The sequence below is a fragment of the Acipenser ruthenus genome, chromosome 9 (assembly GCF_902713425.1).
Source record: "Acipenser ruthenus chromosome 9, fAciRut3.2 maternal haplotype, whole genome shotgun sequence".
Taxonomy (NCBI): Eukaryota; Metazoa; Chordata; class Actinopteri; order Acipenseriformes; family Acipenseridae; genus Acipenser; species Acipenser ruthenus.
The window spans coordinates 3,250,261-3,268,268 of NC_081197.1; the positions used below are offsets into that span (position 1 = coordinate 3,250,261).

At 41.0% G+C, this 18,008-nt stretch overlaps 2 protein-coding genes across 4 annotated transcripts in view; one reads left to right on the plus strand and one right to left on the minus strand.

Moving 5' to 3' along the window:
- Positions 1-8,959, plus strand: part of LOC131696630 (connector enhancer of kinase suppressor of ras 2-like) — a 127,745-nt gene extending 118,786 nt beyond the window's left edge. Inside the window, exon 23 of the mRNA XM_059030767.1 lies at positions 7,554-8,959. Within this exon, the coding sequence (XP_058886750.1) occupies positions 7,554-7,595 (42 nt within the window). The 3' untranslated portion in view covers positions 7,596-8,959. The remainder of the gene's footprint in view (positions 1-7,553) is intronic.
- Positions 1,799-17,849, minus strand: LOC117406484 (small muscular protein-like). 3 transcript variants are annotated; one of them, XM_034010555.3, is made up of 5 exons: positions 17,739-17,849; positions 9,662-9,723; positions 7,516-7,602; positions 5,884-6,025; positions 1,799-3,515 (listed from the first exon to the last, which is right to left on the minus strand). In XM_034010555.3, exons 2-4 carry the CDS (start codon positions 9,698-9,700, stop codon positions 5,891-5,893), a joined length of 261 nt encoding a protein of 86 aa, XP_033866446.1. In that variant the 5' UTR covers positions 9,701-9,723; positions 17,739-17,849; the 3' UTR covers positions 1,799-3,515; positions 5,884-5,890. The 3 variants fall into 3 exon arrangements, with proteins under 3 accessions (XP_033866446.1, XP_058886753.1, XP_058886751.1); XM_059030770.1 differs by lacking the exon at positions 17,739-17,849 and adding an exon at positions 16,309-16,328; XM_059030768.1 differs by lacking the exon at positions 17,739-17,849 and adding an exon at positions 14,646-14,943.
- Positions 17,850-18,008: the final 159 nt, after the last annotated feature.

Consider the following 18,008-nt stretch of genomic DNA (forward strand, 5'->3'; position numbering starts at 1 on the left):
CCCTAACCACAATGCAAAAGAGCCAGGCTCGTCTGCATTAACACCCTAACCACAATGCAAAAGAACCAGGCTCGTCTGCATTAACACCCTAACCACAATGCAAAAGAGCCAGGCTCGTCTGCATTAACACCCTAACCACAATGCAAAAGAACCAGGCTCGTCTGCATTAACCTCATCTCAGCGACAGCAGACAGGACAGAATCCGTAACGACAGTGGCCTTTACACATGCGCACTGAAGTTCCTGTGATTTAAACAGGTCATTTCATGTGTCTGGCTCTCGCTATGTTAGACGGATGGGGGTGACTTAGCCTAAAAGTTTTGAAGAATCTCCAGCCGTGTTCATGTGACTCTTGCTTCTTTGCTTCTTTGTAACAGTAGGAGGACTTGGTTCTCATGAGCGCTGGGTCAGATTGCTGCCTGGCATGTATCACTTTCACTGCTTTTAGGACATTTAAAAAATAAACACAGGAGGATCTGACAAGGGCTCTGGCTGTGCTCTTCCCAGAACTACCAGGTGCTGCCCATTTCCTAGCAAACACTCCCTGAGTGTTTACAACAACAGGATTGTCCTGATCACACCTTTCAAACTGACTGTCATGTTTATAGTGTTAAGAGGATGCTAACCAAATAAAATCCACCCGACCTCCTTTTAGCTTCATTGACATTATCACTGCCCCCCCCCCCCCCCCCCCCTTTAAAGGACTACTAACCAAATACAATCTCTTATCCTGCTTCATTAGCTTTATTGACATTATCACATGCCTGCCTTTTTATTTGGAAGGAAAAAAAACTTGGAAGCATTAGAAACCAATGCGTGGTATGTTCAGTACTTATACCAGGGAATCGGGCAGCTGAGTGCTGAAAGTACTGCCAACATATTCAAAGCATACCGCGTGATCCTTGTAAGTCAAGCGTGAGTCATCCAGCACAAAATGGGACAGTAGCACCCAGCTCTCGTGTCCCAGACTCGGCGGCCGGTTTTGTTTTAATAAACAAGTTCATTTTAGTGTTCTGAACCTGTGAAGGGGTTCAGGAGGAGCGAATCCATGTTATACTGCAGATCAGAAGGCTCGGAGACGTATCATATGGTCCTTCTGAAGTATCCCATTCACTGGGTTTGAAAGCACTGCAAGGGCAATCTGTAGCCTTAGGTGCACATTGTTTATATTGATGTTGTGTTTCAAGCATGCAATACGTTTAAAGTGACTTTTTTGTTCAAGTTTGTATTGTAGGACTCTCTGGCATGGCTTCTGTAAACAAACACGGTTGGAGAGCTCTGCTGTATAGTCAATATCAGGCCAAAAAGCCCTCCTGCCGCTCTCATTGATTGGCTACACAACATAATGAAGCCTTCTTATTGGTCCAGGCACATTTGCCTGCTACTTGGTTCCGTCAAGGGGCTGTTTTTATGCACAAGACAGAAAGCATGAGAGATCACATTATTTGTTATGCATTTATTAATGAAGTGAGTTTAACTAGTATGTTTTTAATAGAATGAAATGAGCATATATTCAAATGAGCTGCAGACACATTCATTTTTTTGTAAAATAATTTTATTTTCCATAGACACAGTGCCATTACAGATTCAATGCTGCTGTCCCTCGGTCCTTGATCAGTAGGCATGTTGTAAACAGGTTACAAAGGACACTTTCAAAGGCAGCCTTTAATATATAAACAAACAGGAACCAGAGTCCTTCACCTGGCTTCAGATAGGGGGCGCACCACATACACTTCCAAACTCATTTTTATACTGCTAAATATTCAATATGCCAAGCAAAAGCATGGGAAGGATCAGAGTTGTTTTTTTTTTTTTTTGCTTTTTGCTTGTTAATACCTCTAGTGCACTGGCTTCTAACACTCTTGTCTGGTTCAAATGGGCACGTGGCTGTTTTGAGATGGTTGCCAAACCTGAGGTGCTGAAATGTTGATACTTTCTACTTGGAAAGTATGGGCCTCTGAGTTTAGGGGTGATCCTGAGATGGCCATGGATTGGTGGTTGGTGTAAAAATGCTCCAATAAAAAGCTATGGATTATGTTGGTGTAAACGAATATTGGTTCCCCCAATATTTGCTCCCACCAGCGAACATTTCCTCCCCCTTATATATTACTCCATAACAGAATACAAAAAAGAGAGAGTAAAGAATAGGGGTGTGCAGAAACACGTACTCGCAGTTACCTTTAAGAAGTATTTATCGGCAGGTATTCAATAACTCCATTCAGTAATCTGTTAATTTCAAAACAAAAAAAAAAGCTGTCCTTCCCTCACCTTTACAATTGAGTACCACTCAAAGGCAATTCACTTCCGCAGTAAAAGCCGCTTGGAAGCGAATTTTTCTCTCATCCGGGGTGCTGACATTTGTACTGCCATAAACTGACAAAATCAACACATTCATGAATGGATTTATTGAATACTTAACGATAAGTACTTCAATTATGAGTACAAGTGCAAGTTTCTGCACACCCCTAGTAACAAATTAAAAGTTAACAAAGTTAAGGCATCGCCAGGGAAATGCACATGGCACAGCAGGAAACGGAAACAGAATAAAACACTTTCAAATGTCAACACAAACACGTAGAGCAGTAAACCCTCCAGGAGCACAATCAAACATTCAAAAGATTAACAACTCGCCAGCATTTACAATGAAATCTGCAATCCAGCAAAACCAGCAGAGTACAGAAGAGTTTGACAAATAGTGATATGTGGGGCCGGGGTGAAGGAACCACACTGGAGGGACAGCTCCTGCAATTGATGCTGCAGCCCTGCAGCTGAAGGACTGAACTACTGTCTGTAATTACCCAGTCTGCTGGAGCTGAACACACAAGGCACCAAGTTTCTATTGCGATTAATGTACATACAGTAACAGGTATTGCTGTTCGCCATAATCACTGACATATAGAGTAGTTATAAGCGGCTAGTTTCTGTCAGTCTTGCTTAATAACATTGGCTGCATATTAAATGCACTGGATTCAAAGAAATTAGAAATTGATGGATCGTCTCAAACGCCCACATCCTGCACACACTGATTGAAATCCAAGGGGGTTAAGAGAGACCATATACAGTAGGTTACTAATTTCTGCATTTGATGTGAATTATTCAAAAGCACTGATGATACAACTTACAAAAAACAATCCAAGAAAGTTTTTGGTGCCCCAAGCTTCAGCACTTAATGTATGAGGTTCACACAGGGTTCCCCTCCACTATTTACTGTAAACTGAAACACTTGTAAGATTTGGGTTGTTTAGGGTGGTGAGGTTATAGACTGGCTGGCCACTTGTCCACCTTTTGTAACAGATTGAGACCAATGAGCTGCATTTTTACTAGAAGACTGTTGGCGTGAGAGGGCTGGGCTGAGCATGCTGGGAAAAACACATTTAATTGATATGATTTTAAAAAAAGTCCACACCACCACATACAGTATCCATTACAAGAGATGAATTCATCTTTTAAAAAAACATTTACAAAATGCTTATAGAATGAATGTGTGTTCTTGCTGTGGGCCTTCTTCCACTGTTCCTGTTAGGAGAGAACACAAAGTACACGGTCAGAACAATGCAGTAAATTACAACCATACTGACTGCACACGTTCTAAACAGCGTACTATTGAATTATTATATACCCCCGCTATACTGTATTTAATGGGTGTTCATACAATCCTGTCATCTGTACCAGGGGTGTCCAATCACGGTCCTGGAGGGCTAGTCCACCCCAGGTTTAACAGGTTACAATAGCAGAACTACTTCAGGGTCGGGATGGAGGTTTAATTGGTTCAATTAAACAATGTAGAACAGGGTTGGAACAAAGACCAGGAGTGGAAGGGGTAGCATTGGACACGCCTGGTCTATGCAATGGCTTGTGTCGTAAAGTAGAAAGAACAGGGCTTATTTTCAGAGCATTTACCCTGGACTTAACTCTTCTTGTTGTAAAAACTGGCATACAGTTTTGGAGTTTGCATGTATAGATGAACACTCTGGATGTGAGATCATGGCTTTCAGAAGCATCAGCAGGGACTTGAGTTTCTACAGGTACTATTGGGAGTTCAGCAATGGTCTGTGCTGTGGAGGATTGATTGTATTTTAGCCTGCAGATTATTTCAGCTTTGTGTGCCTTTTTGAGTATTACTGCAGCCTGCAGCTGAAGCTTCTCTGCATGCAACCAAGGAAGAAGCCCTCTACTGCCACCTCCTGAAGAATGAAGGAAATTACCTTATATTCAGGGATGCAGTTGTTTAATCAGAAGTATAAACAGGGGTGGAAATAAGACTCCTATTGCATAGCAGTTTCACCCATTCCCGGTTTTATTTGGAGCTTGATTAGCCTCAATGTATAAGTAACAAGCTCAGGTGTGTCTTATTAAACTCATAATAAAACCAGGACTGGACCACACCTGTTATGCAATGGGAGTCTTATTTCCATACCTGACAAAACTTGGTTCCAGCTTTAAATTGCTCACAAAAATAACCGTCATGCAATTCTGAGCCTCCTCCTGTAGTTTTCAGGCTATAATAATGAGCTGGTGTTTGTGCTTTTGTAGCAGGTTAACCCCGGCACCATGCGGAAATGTAAATGAATTCTCCTCCATGTGATTTGTTCCAAAGAAACATGGAATGAATGTGGGTAATTCAATCCACCTGAATTAACAGGGGGTGGAATTCAACATGAATGTCAGAGGAAGTGCAGAAGATATCCAGGTGGTATTCCTGTGGGATTCAGCCGGAAATCATTAGGGACTTGCGTCCATTATTTTAAAGTGTTAACCACATTTCCTTCAGTTTTATGGATGTCTTCCAGAGCCTGCCGGTCATCAGTATGGACCTCTTATCTGACAGCTCTGTGTCTGACTGCCCTAACAGACAAGGCCTGTTATCTATCAGGGACTGGAATGCCAGCTGCTGAGCGGATTTATCCTATCACACTTGTGATGCCTGTCGGAGCTTCAGTTGAAGCAAGCTTAGCTAGCCTGTACCGATGGAATGGAGACAGGCTAGCTTGCAGTGTGTTCTGATTTCCCCTGCTGCACGTCTCTGCAGACTTTGTGGATCTCCTAGTAAATCCTACAAACAGCCTTGCCTGGATGAAAATGTTACAAAGCCAGATGAATAAAGCGTGGCTCTAAAGCACATGAAGCCCGTGTGCAGCCGGGGTCTGATGTCTTTTTGGCAGCTTTTCTAATTCAGAAGCTCTCAGGTGGCTGTCTAGCTATTACCATCCCATTAGGTGGCACTTCATCAAGGCAGCTTTCATTAGTTTTTTGTTCTCGTACGTCTCTGACACATTTATTTGACAACTCTGAGGTTCGCCAAGCTAAACAGATCAAGCTGCGCCGCGTAAGGGTTTGGCGTGTCACTATACAAAACCATTGCTTTGACAGATTGCTGGGAAATCTTTTTTGCGGATTCTTATTAATTAGAGGATTGATGACTTCATTAAAAAGAAAAGGAACATCACCCGTAGCAGGATAAAAATAATAATAAAAAAGCGCTAAAGCAATCCTATGAGGAATAGGGCCTGAAGGTTTCTGTCTTTGGATTTCATTTTAATTCTTTTTTTTTTTTTTTATGGTATTGGCGCGCCCCAGGGGAAACATGGTGGGAATGCTGATTGGCTGAACAGGATGGAGGTGCTAGGGGAAGGCTGGTGCAATAATAACTTGAGCATAGCTAGTTATGGAGTGAGAATACACGATACGTGACGGCTTCCCACATTGTAGATAATGCCGCTCAGTCAGAGAATTAAGAATTAAACAAAGGGTGCTAAGACTGAGGATGCCTGCCTCTTCAAAACACTGCAGGGCCCCCCACAACGCCTCTCTCTCCTCAAGCGGGCCGGCAAGACCCGGCAGCATAACGGTGCGTCTGAACGCCTGTGTGTGTGCAGCGCATTACCTTCCTGCTATTCATCCACTTTGGTGACCAGTTTGAGCTCGCTTTTCACGTTGCGGATCTCAGAGAGGTCTACAGTCGGCCCGGGGCCTTTCTTAGCACCCGGCAGCTGCGGCTTCTTCTCTTCCTCTGTTACAGAGGCGCTCTGTCAGGACAAAGTGAGAGGGGCAGGTGATGAGTGCTGGCCGAGGCCTTCCATACCTCTTAACCCTTTCAGTCCCGGCAGGACCTCAAGGTCCCGTCTTATCTTAGCGCCGCATGTTGCTCCTAAAGTACTGACGGGACTTCTTTAAAACCCATTTACCAAAATATAAGTAAAAAAAAAAGTTTTGTCTTGTTCTCATGCATTCAGTAAAGGAATTCCTTTTTGAATTCTATATAACCCCTTCTATTGTGCCGAGAACCTGTAGGTTAACGGAAATTCAGGTTTTTTCCTATTGTTGTCAGCGTTGTAGATCCACTGCTGCACCCTGGTACGTTTTCTGTAGGTCACATGGTCTGATTATATGATAGTGCCCGTCGATGAAGGCTGTACTGTGTGGTAGTGGACCACGACTGGAGTTATGCGTCCAGAGTCGAAGACGAAGGCGCTAACGAAAGCCAAGGTCAACTACCACACGGTAGAGCCTTCATCGACAAAGCACTATCGCTATTAGAAAACGATTTTTCTCATCATTAAAAAAACACTTTAAAACCTAGATTTACCTTGAACTTGTAATGAATTGCCAGGTACCCTTCCTCTGAGAAAGGATTTAGGAAAATGTTCCCAAAGGATCACACATATAATTAGAGAGAAATCTCTCTTACTACTCTGGTACTGCTGCTTCTCTCCCTGCTCTGTGGGTAAAGGCGACAGACTAAATACTTAGTCACTACCACTGTCAAGCAAGCCCCTACTAGCTCTGTATGTACTAACATGGTCATTCCTTGTTTATGTTGCCTGGTTAGTAAAGAAGGGTCACCATGTTTTACTTGATGAAATGCATCTTGAACTGTATATATCAAATGCTAAGCTTGTGAGTTTAAATGTCAGTGTGTAGCTCTGTTGTACCCAGCCGTGTTGTATCATTTAAAGAATGCTGTGCTGGTAGAGAGCCTATCTGTGCTGAAGGGAGAACAGGTTCAGGTCTATGAGGCATGCAGCTCTTTGCTCACCATACAGTATAAGGAGATAGAGGGAGAGAGAGAGAACACTGTGTGAGTGGCTTTTAGGATTAGCTGTTCTTGTACTGCTGTGTTTTACCCAGAATTTATTTAAACCAAAAATGTGTAATATTGCGGAATATTAACCTATCATGAACAATGTTTTATTTCAAAATACCATCCAATACATACACTAGTAAATGCCGTTACCAGCGGTCAACCGACACTTAGGGAGAAATGAGATGTGCTGGAATGTTCTGAAGTCTGGCATTTTGATTGTCTGAGAGTGACCTCATGGTTTGTAATTTAAACACTGCTGTGCACACAGAAGTGGCAGGAAACAATGTGTCTATAGAAAAAACAAATAAAATAATGAAATAAAGCTCTGTTCATCTTTTCTCAGTTACCCATAACCTCGTTGCCACATGGCAGGGTTCCGGTGTTAAACAGCTGGTGATTTCAATGTTATCTCAATATTATGTGGCTGCTCACCTCCTCGATGTTGACTGAATCATCTCTTCTCTTCACAGGATGTCCAGCTCCGGGACGGAAAGCCCCCATCGGGATATTGATGTTCGCCTGCAACGGGGAGCAGAGGACAGCAGAGCAGGATCATGAGCGCCAGCACTGACTAGACAAGGCTGTATGAGAAAGGGGCTGCCTGCTCCACACTGTGGGAGCCACACTGCAGTCAGCACTGACTAGACAAGGCTGTATGAGAAAGGGGGCTGCCTGCTCCACACTGTGGGAGCCATACTGCAGCTCCCTCACAGCCTGCAGGAACTCAGCTAATATACAGAAAAATCTCAGCTCAATCTTAAGTTTTGAACCTCCAGAGCATAACGGTACAAACATTTGAACACTTACTATCTGCTTGTTCTGAGAGCAGTGATTCCTAAAGCACCTCGTACTACAGTTTCTTTCAACTTGCTATTTTATAATCAGCTGTATTGTTTTAACTTTCAAGCTACTTAGTTAACACTTCGCAAGCCTTGTTGTGTATTACCAGTTAGGATTTGATAATTAATTAAATAAAGCTGTGGGGGAGCTTGTGCCTCTAATGTGCTTTTCAGCCTTCCACTCTTTTCTTTCTGGACTGCATAGCAAACCCTATTTGCATACCTGAGTTACTTGGGAACAAAAATGCAAATAAGGTGAACTTCTGTCATGCATGTCACTGTTAATGAAGAAGACCAGCCATACAGGAGCTTAGGAAGCCCCCAGTAGTTATGATCTGTGTGCATTACAGCATGTAATCCTTTAGCACTTACTGCAGTTACAGCACATGCTTACCATAGCCTACGGGAGGGGGAGCAGGGTGTTTATTAATAGTGAATGAAGTTTGTTTGGAAGGTGAGGAAGGTTTGATCTGCAGTGTATCCAAAGTGTTCTGCAAGCGTTGTGCACGTTTGTAATTCTGTTCATTGTTTAGCTGATTCGCTCCTTGCTTGTGACAAGTTAATTTGATTGCATTTGTGAGTTTATCTAGTAGTGGTATCCTGATCAACCTTCAAATTGGAAACGGACACCTATTTTAGAAGATATTGCACATATGAAAATGGATATAGAGTATAATTTGTTAAGCTGCAAAATTACAGAACAGTGTCTATTTTTGTATGCATTGTATTTATTATTCAGAAGTGATTTCAATACTTTGAAACTAAAATGCTCTTATTTGTAAGGTAACGCAAACTAGTATGGAGCGCTGACACAAATACAGTCCTGTTTCACTGCCGTGGCGTTTTCCGTTGTCTGAAAAACAAGAACATATTGTGTGAAACCATGACACTGGTATGCAGTATATGTTATGTGTACATTAACAGACTGTATAAAAGATTTTAACATGTTGCTGTAAATAAAATGGTAACATGAACATGTTTTTGTGTTCAGTTGTAAAAAAAAAACCTTTCGATGAATAAATGGTTTCCTGTTTAAACTTCTTTTTTCAATACACCAGTTCCGGCTGTGTTGTTTGAAACATGTCTCTGCGTCGCTGTGACTGACTTACTGAGATTTCTTCACTTGTGTTCCTTTATGAAAGGGTCCCAAGATGGTAAATATGCGCTGTCACGTTGCGTTCTTTATACAATGCATTTACTATAGTTTACCATGGTTTGCCATGGCTTATGTATGTTTTACAATACCACTCGGTGTTTTACAATGCTACACTTTTATAAAGGCAGTTAGATGTCAGTTCAGTGCGTTTTTTTAATCTTGAAAAGGTATCTTGAAGATGGTCCTTATGCTCTCCAGAGCCAACCACTGTTCTGATCGATGCATTCAACATAGCATCACTGAAGCTATAGGGCTCTACCAACATGCAAATTGCCATATTTTAAACAAGAACTTATTTTCTTTAAATGAGAAAAACAGCTGTTCATTTTACAATATTCAAGGTCTCTTCTGCAATCTCTATATCATTACATTAATATGGAGTTTCCTCTTTTATTTAAATTAATTAATAAAAGTCTGGATAATTCAAGCACCCCGTTATGTATCTAACACTACATTTTCTGTGTCTTTATGGTAGTTAGAATAATAACTGTTTTTATTTTTAAAAATACCCCAATTACATTTTTTTTCTGAATTTCATTTTACCTACCGCATATCACATCTTGGCAGTATATGAATATCTTACCTGTATGGCTCGGACATTTGAAGAGGGCTGTTTGGACATTTTTCACTGGGAAGTCCCGAGTCCTGAAAGAAAATGAGACAAGAGGTAGAACCATTGAGTGCAGAGCAGAGCCGGACAGGACTCAGCATTACACAGTGTTAACTGGGTCAGCGCAGGCCCATTGTTCACCCGCTTCATTGACACAGATAGGCTTTCAGGGTCCATTTCAGAGTTGCTTAGCTACTTCTGTCAGGCTGTTGAGAAAAGGGGATCGCATGAGCTACCTGAATCATTCATAGGCAATAATGGTGATACGTCAGGTATTAGCAGTGACATAAGGGTTTCAAATGACAATGCTATGAATGGGATAGGCGATGCGTTGCCATTGTGACCCTTAACAAAGCACAAAGCATACAGCTGACCACAGCATCTATTAGGAGAACTTGCCAGGCGTGGTGCACCAAATAACGTTCATTGGACACATTTTCCATGTGTCTGCCAGTCAGTGCTTTCATGTTCTGTCCATTTACCAGCACGGATAAGTAAGCAAGGGCTCCAGGGCTAACCACGCCACCAGCCTTGTGGGAATGCCCAGTGGGCCGGTGGAAGTGCATTATCCAGCAGCAGGACAAAGAGACTTGTGGCCACTGCTGCAGCACAGTTAGTAGAGAGAAACTGACTTCATTAATAAGCCTTCAAGCAAATGTACGAGAGAAAGGCCGGGCAAACTTGGTCAGCGTGTTTTCAGTCAGACAGCAACCCGGTTACTGTTAGCATGTTATTGCAGCCAGCACAGTGTTACTGTTAGCATGTTATTGCAGCCAGCACAGTGTTACTGTTAGCGTGTTATTGCAGCCAGCACAGTGTTACTGTTAGCATGTTATTGCAGCCAGCACAGTGTTACTGTTAGCGTGTTATTGCAGCCAGCACAGTGTTACTGTTAGCATGTTATTGCAGCCAGCACAGTGTTACTGTTAGCGTGTTATTGCAGCCAGCACAGTGTTACTGTTAGCATGTTATTGCAGCCAGCACAGTGTTACTGTTAGCATGTTATTGCAGCCAGCACAGTGTTACTGTTAGCATGTTATTGCAGCCAGCACAGTGTTACTGTTAGCGTGTTATTGCAGCCAGCACAGTGCTACTGTTAGAACAAGTGCAGAAGTCCTCCCAGAATGCTCTTCCGTCCTGCCAACAAAACAAAAAAGAGCCACATTTTCAAAGCGTTTACTCAGGTCTTTAATTAACTCCTATTTTTTTAACAAGGTAAAACATTTATAAATTCCCCTAAACCTACAGGTGTTTTTTTTCTCATTGTGTAACATTTTCAACACAGTTAATTAAAGAGGTAATGCTTTCAAAATATGGCCCAAAATAATTCTGACTGACACACAAAGACCACTTACATGCTTTACATTGGTCATTGCCAGTAAAAGGAAGCTGTTTTGTTTTGAAACCCACGGTGTATAAACAGATTTAGAACAATAATGGAGCAATGTTTGTGGTTTTATCTAGTTATAGCTGAAAAGAAAATACACTGGATAGTGAACAAATTAAAAAGCTGTCATTCTGTCCCTTGGTGGAACACCAGGGCATTTTTGTAATTAAGCCATTAACCAAGTGTTCATTAGTATCTTTTTAATTTGTTTGTCAAACTGCCCTCAATTGAAATGTGTATTATTATTATTATTATTATTATTATTATTATTATTATTATTATTATTATTATTATTATTATTATTATTATTAGCTTAGCTGTATCTCTAGTGCCGAGCCTGGAGTCTGGGGTATATCGCTTGGTTAAAGCACTTCCTGTCTAGGTTACAGAACACAATCCTCCCACTGCGTCTGCTTGTTCTGCAGCTTGTGTTGGCTGCCCCAGCTTGAGATAGCTCAGATTCCAGTCCTCTTGTGAAAGGCTCCACTTCTAAAGTGCTGTATATGTCTCCAGAGCTGTAGACTTGACATTTTCCCTGGCAGCTGCTGCCTATCCCTAGAATTCAATTTGAATGATGGCGCTGCTACCCTTTTATAGGTTTAGGCAGTAGATATAAAAACGATGAGAAATGTGCACAGTTGTTTAATGCTAACAGTTATCTTGATCTCAGCTGTCTGTTTTTAAAGCTTCTATACGGACAGCAGTGCCATAATTATAATGTTATTCTAGGGCACATTTTACAAAGGTTCAGTTGTACAGTATACATAAATAAGGACACTGAAGAAGGCATTAGCCGAAATGTTTGTATAATTTACCTAAACCACACTCGTTTCCATACTCCGTACTGATACGAACATGTATCGTGTACAACATGCATGTTTTGTTTTTGCCTATAATTAGCACAGTTGTGCTTTGTTTTGGAAAATAAGGTACGCAGAAACACTGTGGGTAGCTCTTTGTATCTGACAAATCTCCCTGGATACATCTTCAAATGTTTTGCAAGCCATGCTTTGGAGGAAATAAAACAGAATATCATTGGGTTGGGGTTGGGTTAGGGTTGGATGTACATATAACAGAAGTTTTGGGTATACTGGTACTGGTACATTCCTGACACTATTTTATAATACATGTATGAAAGCAACATTGTTAAATACATGTTATTAATATATAGAGTTTCACCCTCCCAATCACAGTGTATATATACATGCTAGCACAGTCTACCTATACTGCAGCTACATGTAGTTAATGCTCCTGTATTTTGAAGTATTTATAATGTTTTTTCTTTAAATTCATCAACACACTTTTTATTCACTTGAGACATGGGTTAATACTTTGTGAATTGGGCCAAAAGTTCCAACCAATGTGAATGCCTCCTCATTAAAGATGCATGCTGTGGATTGTATTGTATTGTATTGATTAACAGAACCTACTGCAGAGTTGGGCTGAAGTGCATTTAAATGTAAATGCCAACACTTGTAAATCATACAAATACAAATACAAATGTGTGCACCTCAGTTTCATTTAAATACGAATGCAAACGAAACTGAGACTGCACACATGCAAATGCGAATGCATTTGATAAGATTGTTCAAATGCATTTGTCAAAATGTATACTGAAACTCCTCCGCAGTAATTGCAAACATTTAAGCATGTAATTAGTTATTTGTTCTAAAATGACTTCAAACACTTGACGTATTTATAGCTGCCTTTTCTACAAATACTTTCCAGTTTGGCTCGAAAGTGTTTATTCATTTATGTATCGTCTCCTTTGTCTTTTGTGTTTATCCTAGTTATCTAAAAAAAAAAAAAAGACAGGGTGTGAGAGCAAAGAGCGCTGCTATAAATAATCTCGGAGGGTGAGAAGGGATGTGCAGCTGTCAACACTGGCTCTACCCTCCAACACATACCTGCACTACCGGCCAGAGACAGTGGTGGCGCTTGTCCCACAGTGGCCCCATGCAAAGGGCCCCTTTACCCTATTCTTACTAAATACTGCGCTACGAGCGCCGCCCAAGGGAGGGGGGGGCGGCTTAGGTCGGCCAGGGTGTCCTCGGCTCACCGCACACCAGCAACCCCTGTAGACTGGCCGGGCGCCTGCGGGCTTGCCTGTAAACTGCCCAGAGCTGCATTGTCCTCCAACTCTGTAGCTCTGGGTTGGCTGTTAGCGGTCAGCTGACGGCACACGTTTTGGAGGACAGCGTGTGTTCGTCTTCACCGCTCCCGAGTCAGTGCAGAGGTGGTAGCAGTGAGCTGAGCCTAAATACAATTGACCATTTCAAATTGGGAGAAAAACTAGGTAAATTCAATTGGCGACTACTAAATAAAAAAATAAAAAATAAACCGCTACTAGCCAGAGAGATGTTTGATCATACTTTCCATTTATTCAAATAGCATGTAAAGAGTGGGCAGACTCAAAAACAAGATTATTTCAGTATGAATGTTATCAGATCCCAAAGAGCTTCCTCCACCTGCTTCCCCCACATGCAAAACCGACTGAGGCAGATGTTCACTTCAGCCCTATGCGAAGGTATCAGCCCAACACAATGTAGTAAAACTGAACTTAAGCGTTTAATAACTTTAAAATCAAGCATGGCTAATTGCAGAAATAATTGTTTATTTATTTATTTATTTATTTTCATTGCATGAACAGGTTTTCTATGGTAGTTTTCACTGTATGTCAGTGTGAAAAAATCCTATATTTTCAATTTTATATTCACTGTGGTCCTCCCATTCCCCCATAGCCCAAGTGTGCATTATTGAAAACATATCCATTAGCCTCCTGGGGGCCAGGTATCTGAACCTCTGCCTGAAACAGAGTTTTTGTTCTCGCAGCAGTCTGAGTGTAATGTGTTTAATGGACTATACAATGTATAGAGCTCGTCAGGAATTCCAGGGAAGGTGAGGAGTTCAGTTCAGCAGTACATCATGGACTGCAGTACTGGAAAGCTGGAGGTCACTTTACAGTATAGTCAAAATGTCAAGCAGCATTTCAAACTATACATACAGGGCTAATGTAGTATGGCTAATAATAATCTATTAACTAAATCACAGATGTGATCAACAAATTATATTTGATTATTGTTATTGTTAGTGTTATTGTTATTGTTATTGTTATTGTTATTTATTCAGCCGTATTTATCCAAGACGACTTACAGATATTACAGGGCAGTACAGGGCTACAATGCAAGATTAATATTTAGATACAGTATAGTTTACAGTAAGTGCAATAATACTATAGACTACAACATGAAATAGGATACAACAATTTAGGACAAGTTATAACTACAATGACATTATTTATATATTTTTTGTTATAAGTTAAGTGCTATTTTTGTAGCCTTTTTATACAATAAGATATTTGTGATATTTTTTTCATGATGAATCATTTTTAGAAGAATAAAACTCAATTAAAGATCAAAAGAAGTGCCTATATGTGTGGTATGCAGCTCTCAGTTTCACGTAGAGGTATGTTGCTTTATATTTGCAACAGATAAGCATACAGCATGACGGCATTCAAATACTATGTAGATTCAATGCCATCCTTAGACAGGTTCCAGTCTCTCAGCCTACCTTATGACCAGATGTGTGCAGCTGTGTATCTTCTGTGGAAGCCACAGATCTGGAAAAGCAGAAATCTACTTGCTGAGCTGCCTGTAATCCGGTACTTGGGTAGCTGTGGTGCTGGGAGCTTTCTTAGAGCGAAAGGGACAAAGTCAGTTTGGAAGCTACTTGCTAAGGGATTCCAGTCATAACTCACATTTGTTATCCCTAAAAATAGCCTCTGATCCATCCAGGGGCCTGTTTTCCATGTAAAGAGACGGAGCGGGTTCAGTTCAAGCAGGCAGAGGGAGGGAAGGAGGAATGGGGCTGAGTATCAGTTAATAAAGTGTGACTCAAGACTATCCACTCTGAAGACAGATTGAATGTTGCACTCAGATTTGCACACATGCTATTCTGGTAACTTGTTTAAATAGATTCAAACTCCAAAGGTCAAGACTGTTGTGAGGCCCTGTCAATTCTTTTTCAGGTCACACTCTATAAAGGCATTAGCCAAAACGTTTGTCTGCTTGACTTGGTTTCTTTTAACATGTGTTTTTCTTTTCACTGTTGTTGTCTGTGTTTTAATAAATTGCTATTAATACGTTGATACGTTAATATCCTCTGATTAAGATAAGTTGAAAATGCCCTTCATTTCAGTTAAATCAGCTTAAATTTTCACTTAGAGTTAGATTCTGAAGACTCCAATCAAGTCTCCCCTAATTATCCTTGCACAAGGCTGAATGAACTCCTTTACCTTCATAAGAGTTACAAGAACACATGAAGCAGATGCAATTACAGAAACCTTACCATATTAACACCAAGCCTTTTCTTTACTGCAACCCTTAACCTTTGCCAGGAGATTCAAACTAGAAGGGGCCTATTAATGCAGCAGCTGCACTTGAATGACTTTAAATACCTGCAAGGTAGGCCAGGCCATCATCCCTAACACAGTCTAGTAGGGAGTCACTGATCAGAGACGGAATGCTCTGTCTGCTGTGATGAGAGAATCAGGCTGTATATGCAGAGCAGACAGACACGACTGAATTACTCAAGCCAGTCAGCTTCAGGGTACAGTTCATTACACATGACCCAAGACTAACACAGTGTCTGAAATCACACACACACTACAGTTCATTATACAAGACTAACACAGTGCCTGGAATCACACACACACTACAGTTCATTACACAAGACTAACACGGTGCCTGGAATCACACACACACTACAGTTCATTACACAAGACTAACACAGTGCCTGGAATCACACACACACTACAGTTCATTATACAAGACTAACACAGTGCCTGGAATCACACACACACTGCAGTTCATTATACAAGACTAACACAGTGCCTGGAATCACACACACACTACAGTTCATTATACAAGACTAACACAGTGCCTGGAATCACACACACACTACAGTTCATTATACAAGACTAACACAGTGCCTGGAATCACACACACTAGGACATTTCAATATTTCACAGTTCCTATTCATAAAAATTGTGATAAGAGAAACAACATTTGAACCTTAAACAAACCCAAATACCCAAGCTAATCATGCAAATGCATAGGTTTAAATAAAAAAACTGCTGTTTGACCTGCTTTACTGATTACACCAAGCATCACGCGACCTTACTACCTTAACACGGCATTAAAACATGTATTATAACCTGCTTGTATGCACTTACCTGTGTCAAGCTAAACAAACACTGCCATTGGAGTCATGCTGGGTGTTCTTCCAAAGTGTGCCTTCACAAGACATCAGCTTATCCTTGTTCTGTCTGTCAGGCTAATAAGACTTCCTGTCCTGGCTTATTAAAAAGAATAGCTGACCTAATTCAAAACCATAGAGGAATAGCTGGGGGTTGCAATAAATCACTGGGTCTGAAATTAATATTGAGTGTTAGAGAAAGATGAGTGCTCGCTTTAATAGGGTTTAGACATTGCTTTGCATTCCAGATAAACAAAGCCACATGTTTCTTTGTTTATGGTCAATGCCTAATTCAACCTTCAAAAAGCAATATAGTTGCGTCCGGCTCATAACTAGGAATACTATTTAGGGTAACACTTTACATTAAGTGTCTCTAATTGCTGTGAATTTTATATGGTAGCTACTTAGTAAATACATGTGTTCTTATACATAATTATGATGTTATTATGCAGAGTTACAATGCACTTGATGTGTCAATCTTTGTGCACTGTATGACCCTAACCCAAACCCTTTTCTGATGCAATTGTGTACTTACATATATCATGCAAAGATTTACACATCATGTACATTCTAACAATGCACAATAACATTGTAATTATGTGTAAGTGCACATGTATTTATTAAGTAGCTGCTATGCAAATACACAGTAATTAGAGGCACTTAATATAAAGTGTTTGCCTAATTAGTTACTATTCTAGACTGTAGTTATCATGCAAAGCAGCTGGTGTTCTTTTCTGATTGTTCTGTTTGAAATAATAGACCCCACAGTAAAACAGTTATTAGCAATATCATAACGTGGTGCTACCGGGATCAATCCTCAGGAATCGAGCCAGCATGTTATCTCCTTCCCATCTCTTTATTAGGGTATGGGATTAAACCAATGCACTGCCCACTCCTGACATGCTGTACATGTGCATCGAGTCTGTTTGACACCCTGTTCATCTGGAAAGTGGAAAACTGGAATCAAGCAAGCAAGATACGTTTAGGCTCTCTCAAGCAGTCTCAAGACGTCTCAATCCGTAACACTAACATGGATTTGAACCCATGTCAAACAAATGAATACAGCACAGACGGGAGCACACGCTTTGAAAATATGCCATATTTTCATATATTCAATGAAAACTCCTGCAAGCTGACAGACCAAAGAAGTGAATGGCCCACTGCAGCCCCTCCCTTATAAAAGTTAACCACAGTAAATGTGCATGGTAATTCTGCAGTTTTCCCATGGTTATACTATGCATTTGACATGTTGCTTTATCATACCCCTCTGCACTGTGTAATGCTTGCCTATGCTTTACCATGCGTTCGCTGCACTTTATTCCACGTTGCTTTGCTTTCACTATGGTAATCTTGTGTAAGCGCTGCCCCTATCTCAGCAGAGTTTAATAAATGCATAGCTTCACATACCCGATTGTAAAGGCAAGCTCTAGTCCTCTTCAGGCTCCAGCTGGACACTCTTAACCTGCTGTCAACTCCTAATGCTGGATAGCAGTGCACACAGCTCACTCCTCAATAGGCAAATGGATAACACAGCAGACCGTGGTTTTGCTTTCTATTGTATATGCAAACAAGATGTGTGGTTTTATTTAGCTTACTCCATTGGTTGGTAAACTGTACTGTACCTGTTCTGAGCACGCACCTCAAGTGAGCCTGATCTCCAGTTGTGTTATGTAAAAG

What these genes read in the sequence shown, in the direction of transcription:
- LOC117406484 (XM_034010555.3), bottom strand. Translation starts at nt 9,700, where the DNA reads ATGTCCAAACAGCCCTCTTCAAATGTCCGAGCCATACAG. An exon ending in CAAATGTCCGAGCCATACAG is followed by an intron (nt 7,603 to 9,661) that starts GTAAGATATTCA and finishes TCCCCGTTGCAG; the next exon opens with GCGAACATCAATATCCCGAT. An exon ending in ATTCAGTCAACATCGAGGAG is followed by an intron (nt 6,026 to 7,515) that starts GTGAGCAGCCAC and finishes TTGTCCTGACAG; the next exon opens with AGCGCCTCTGTAACAGAGGA.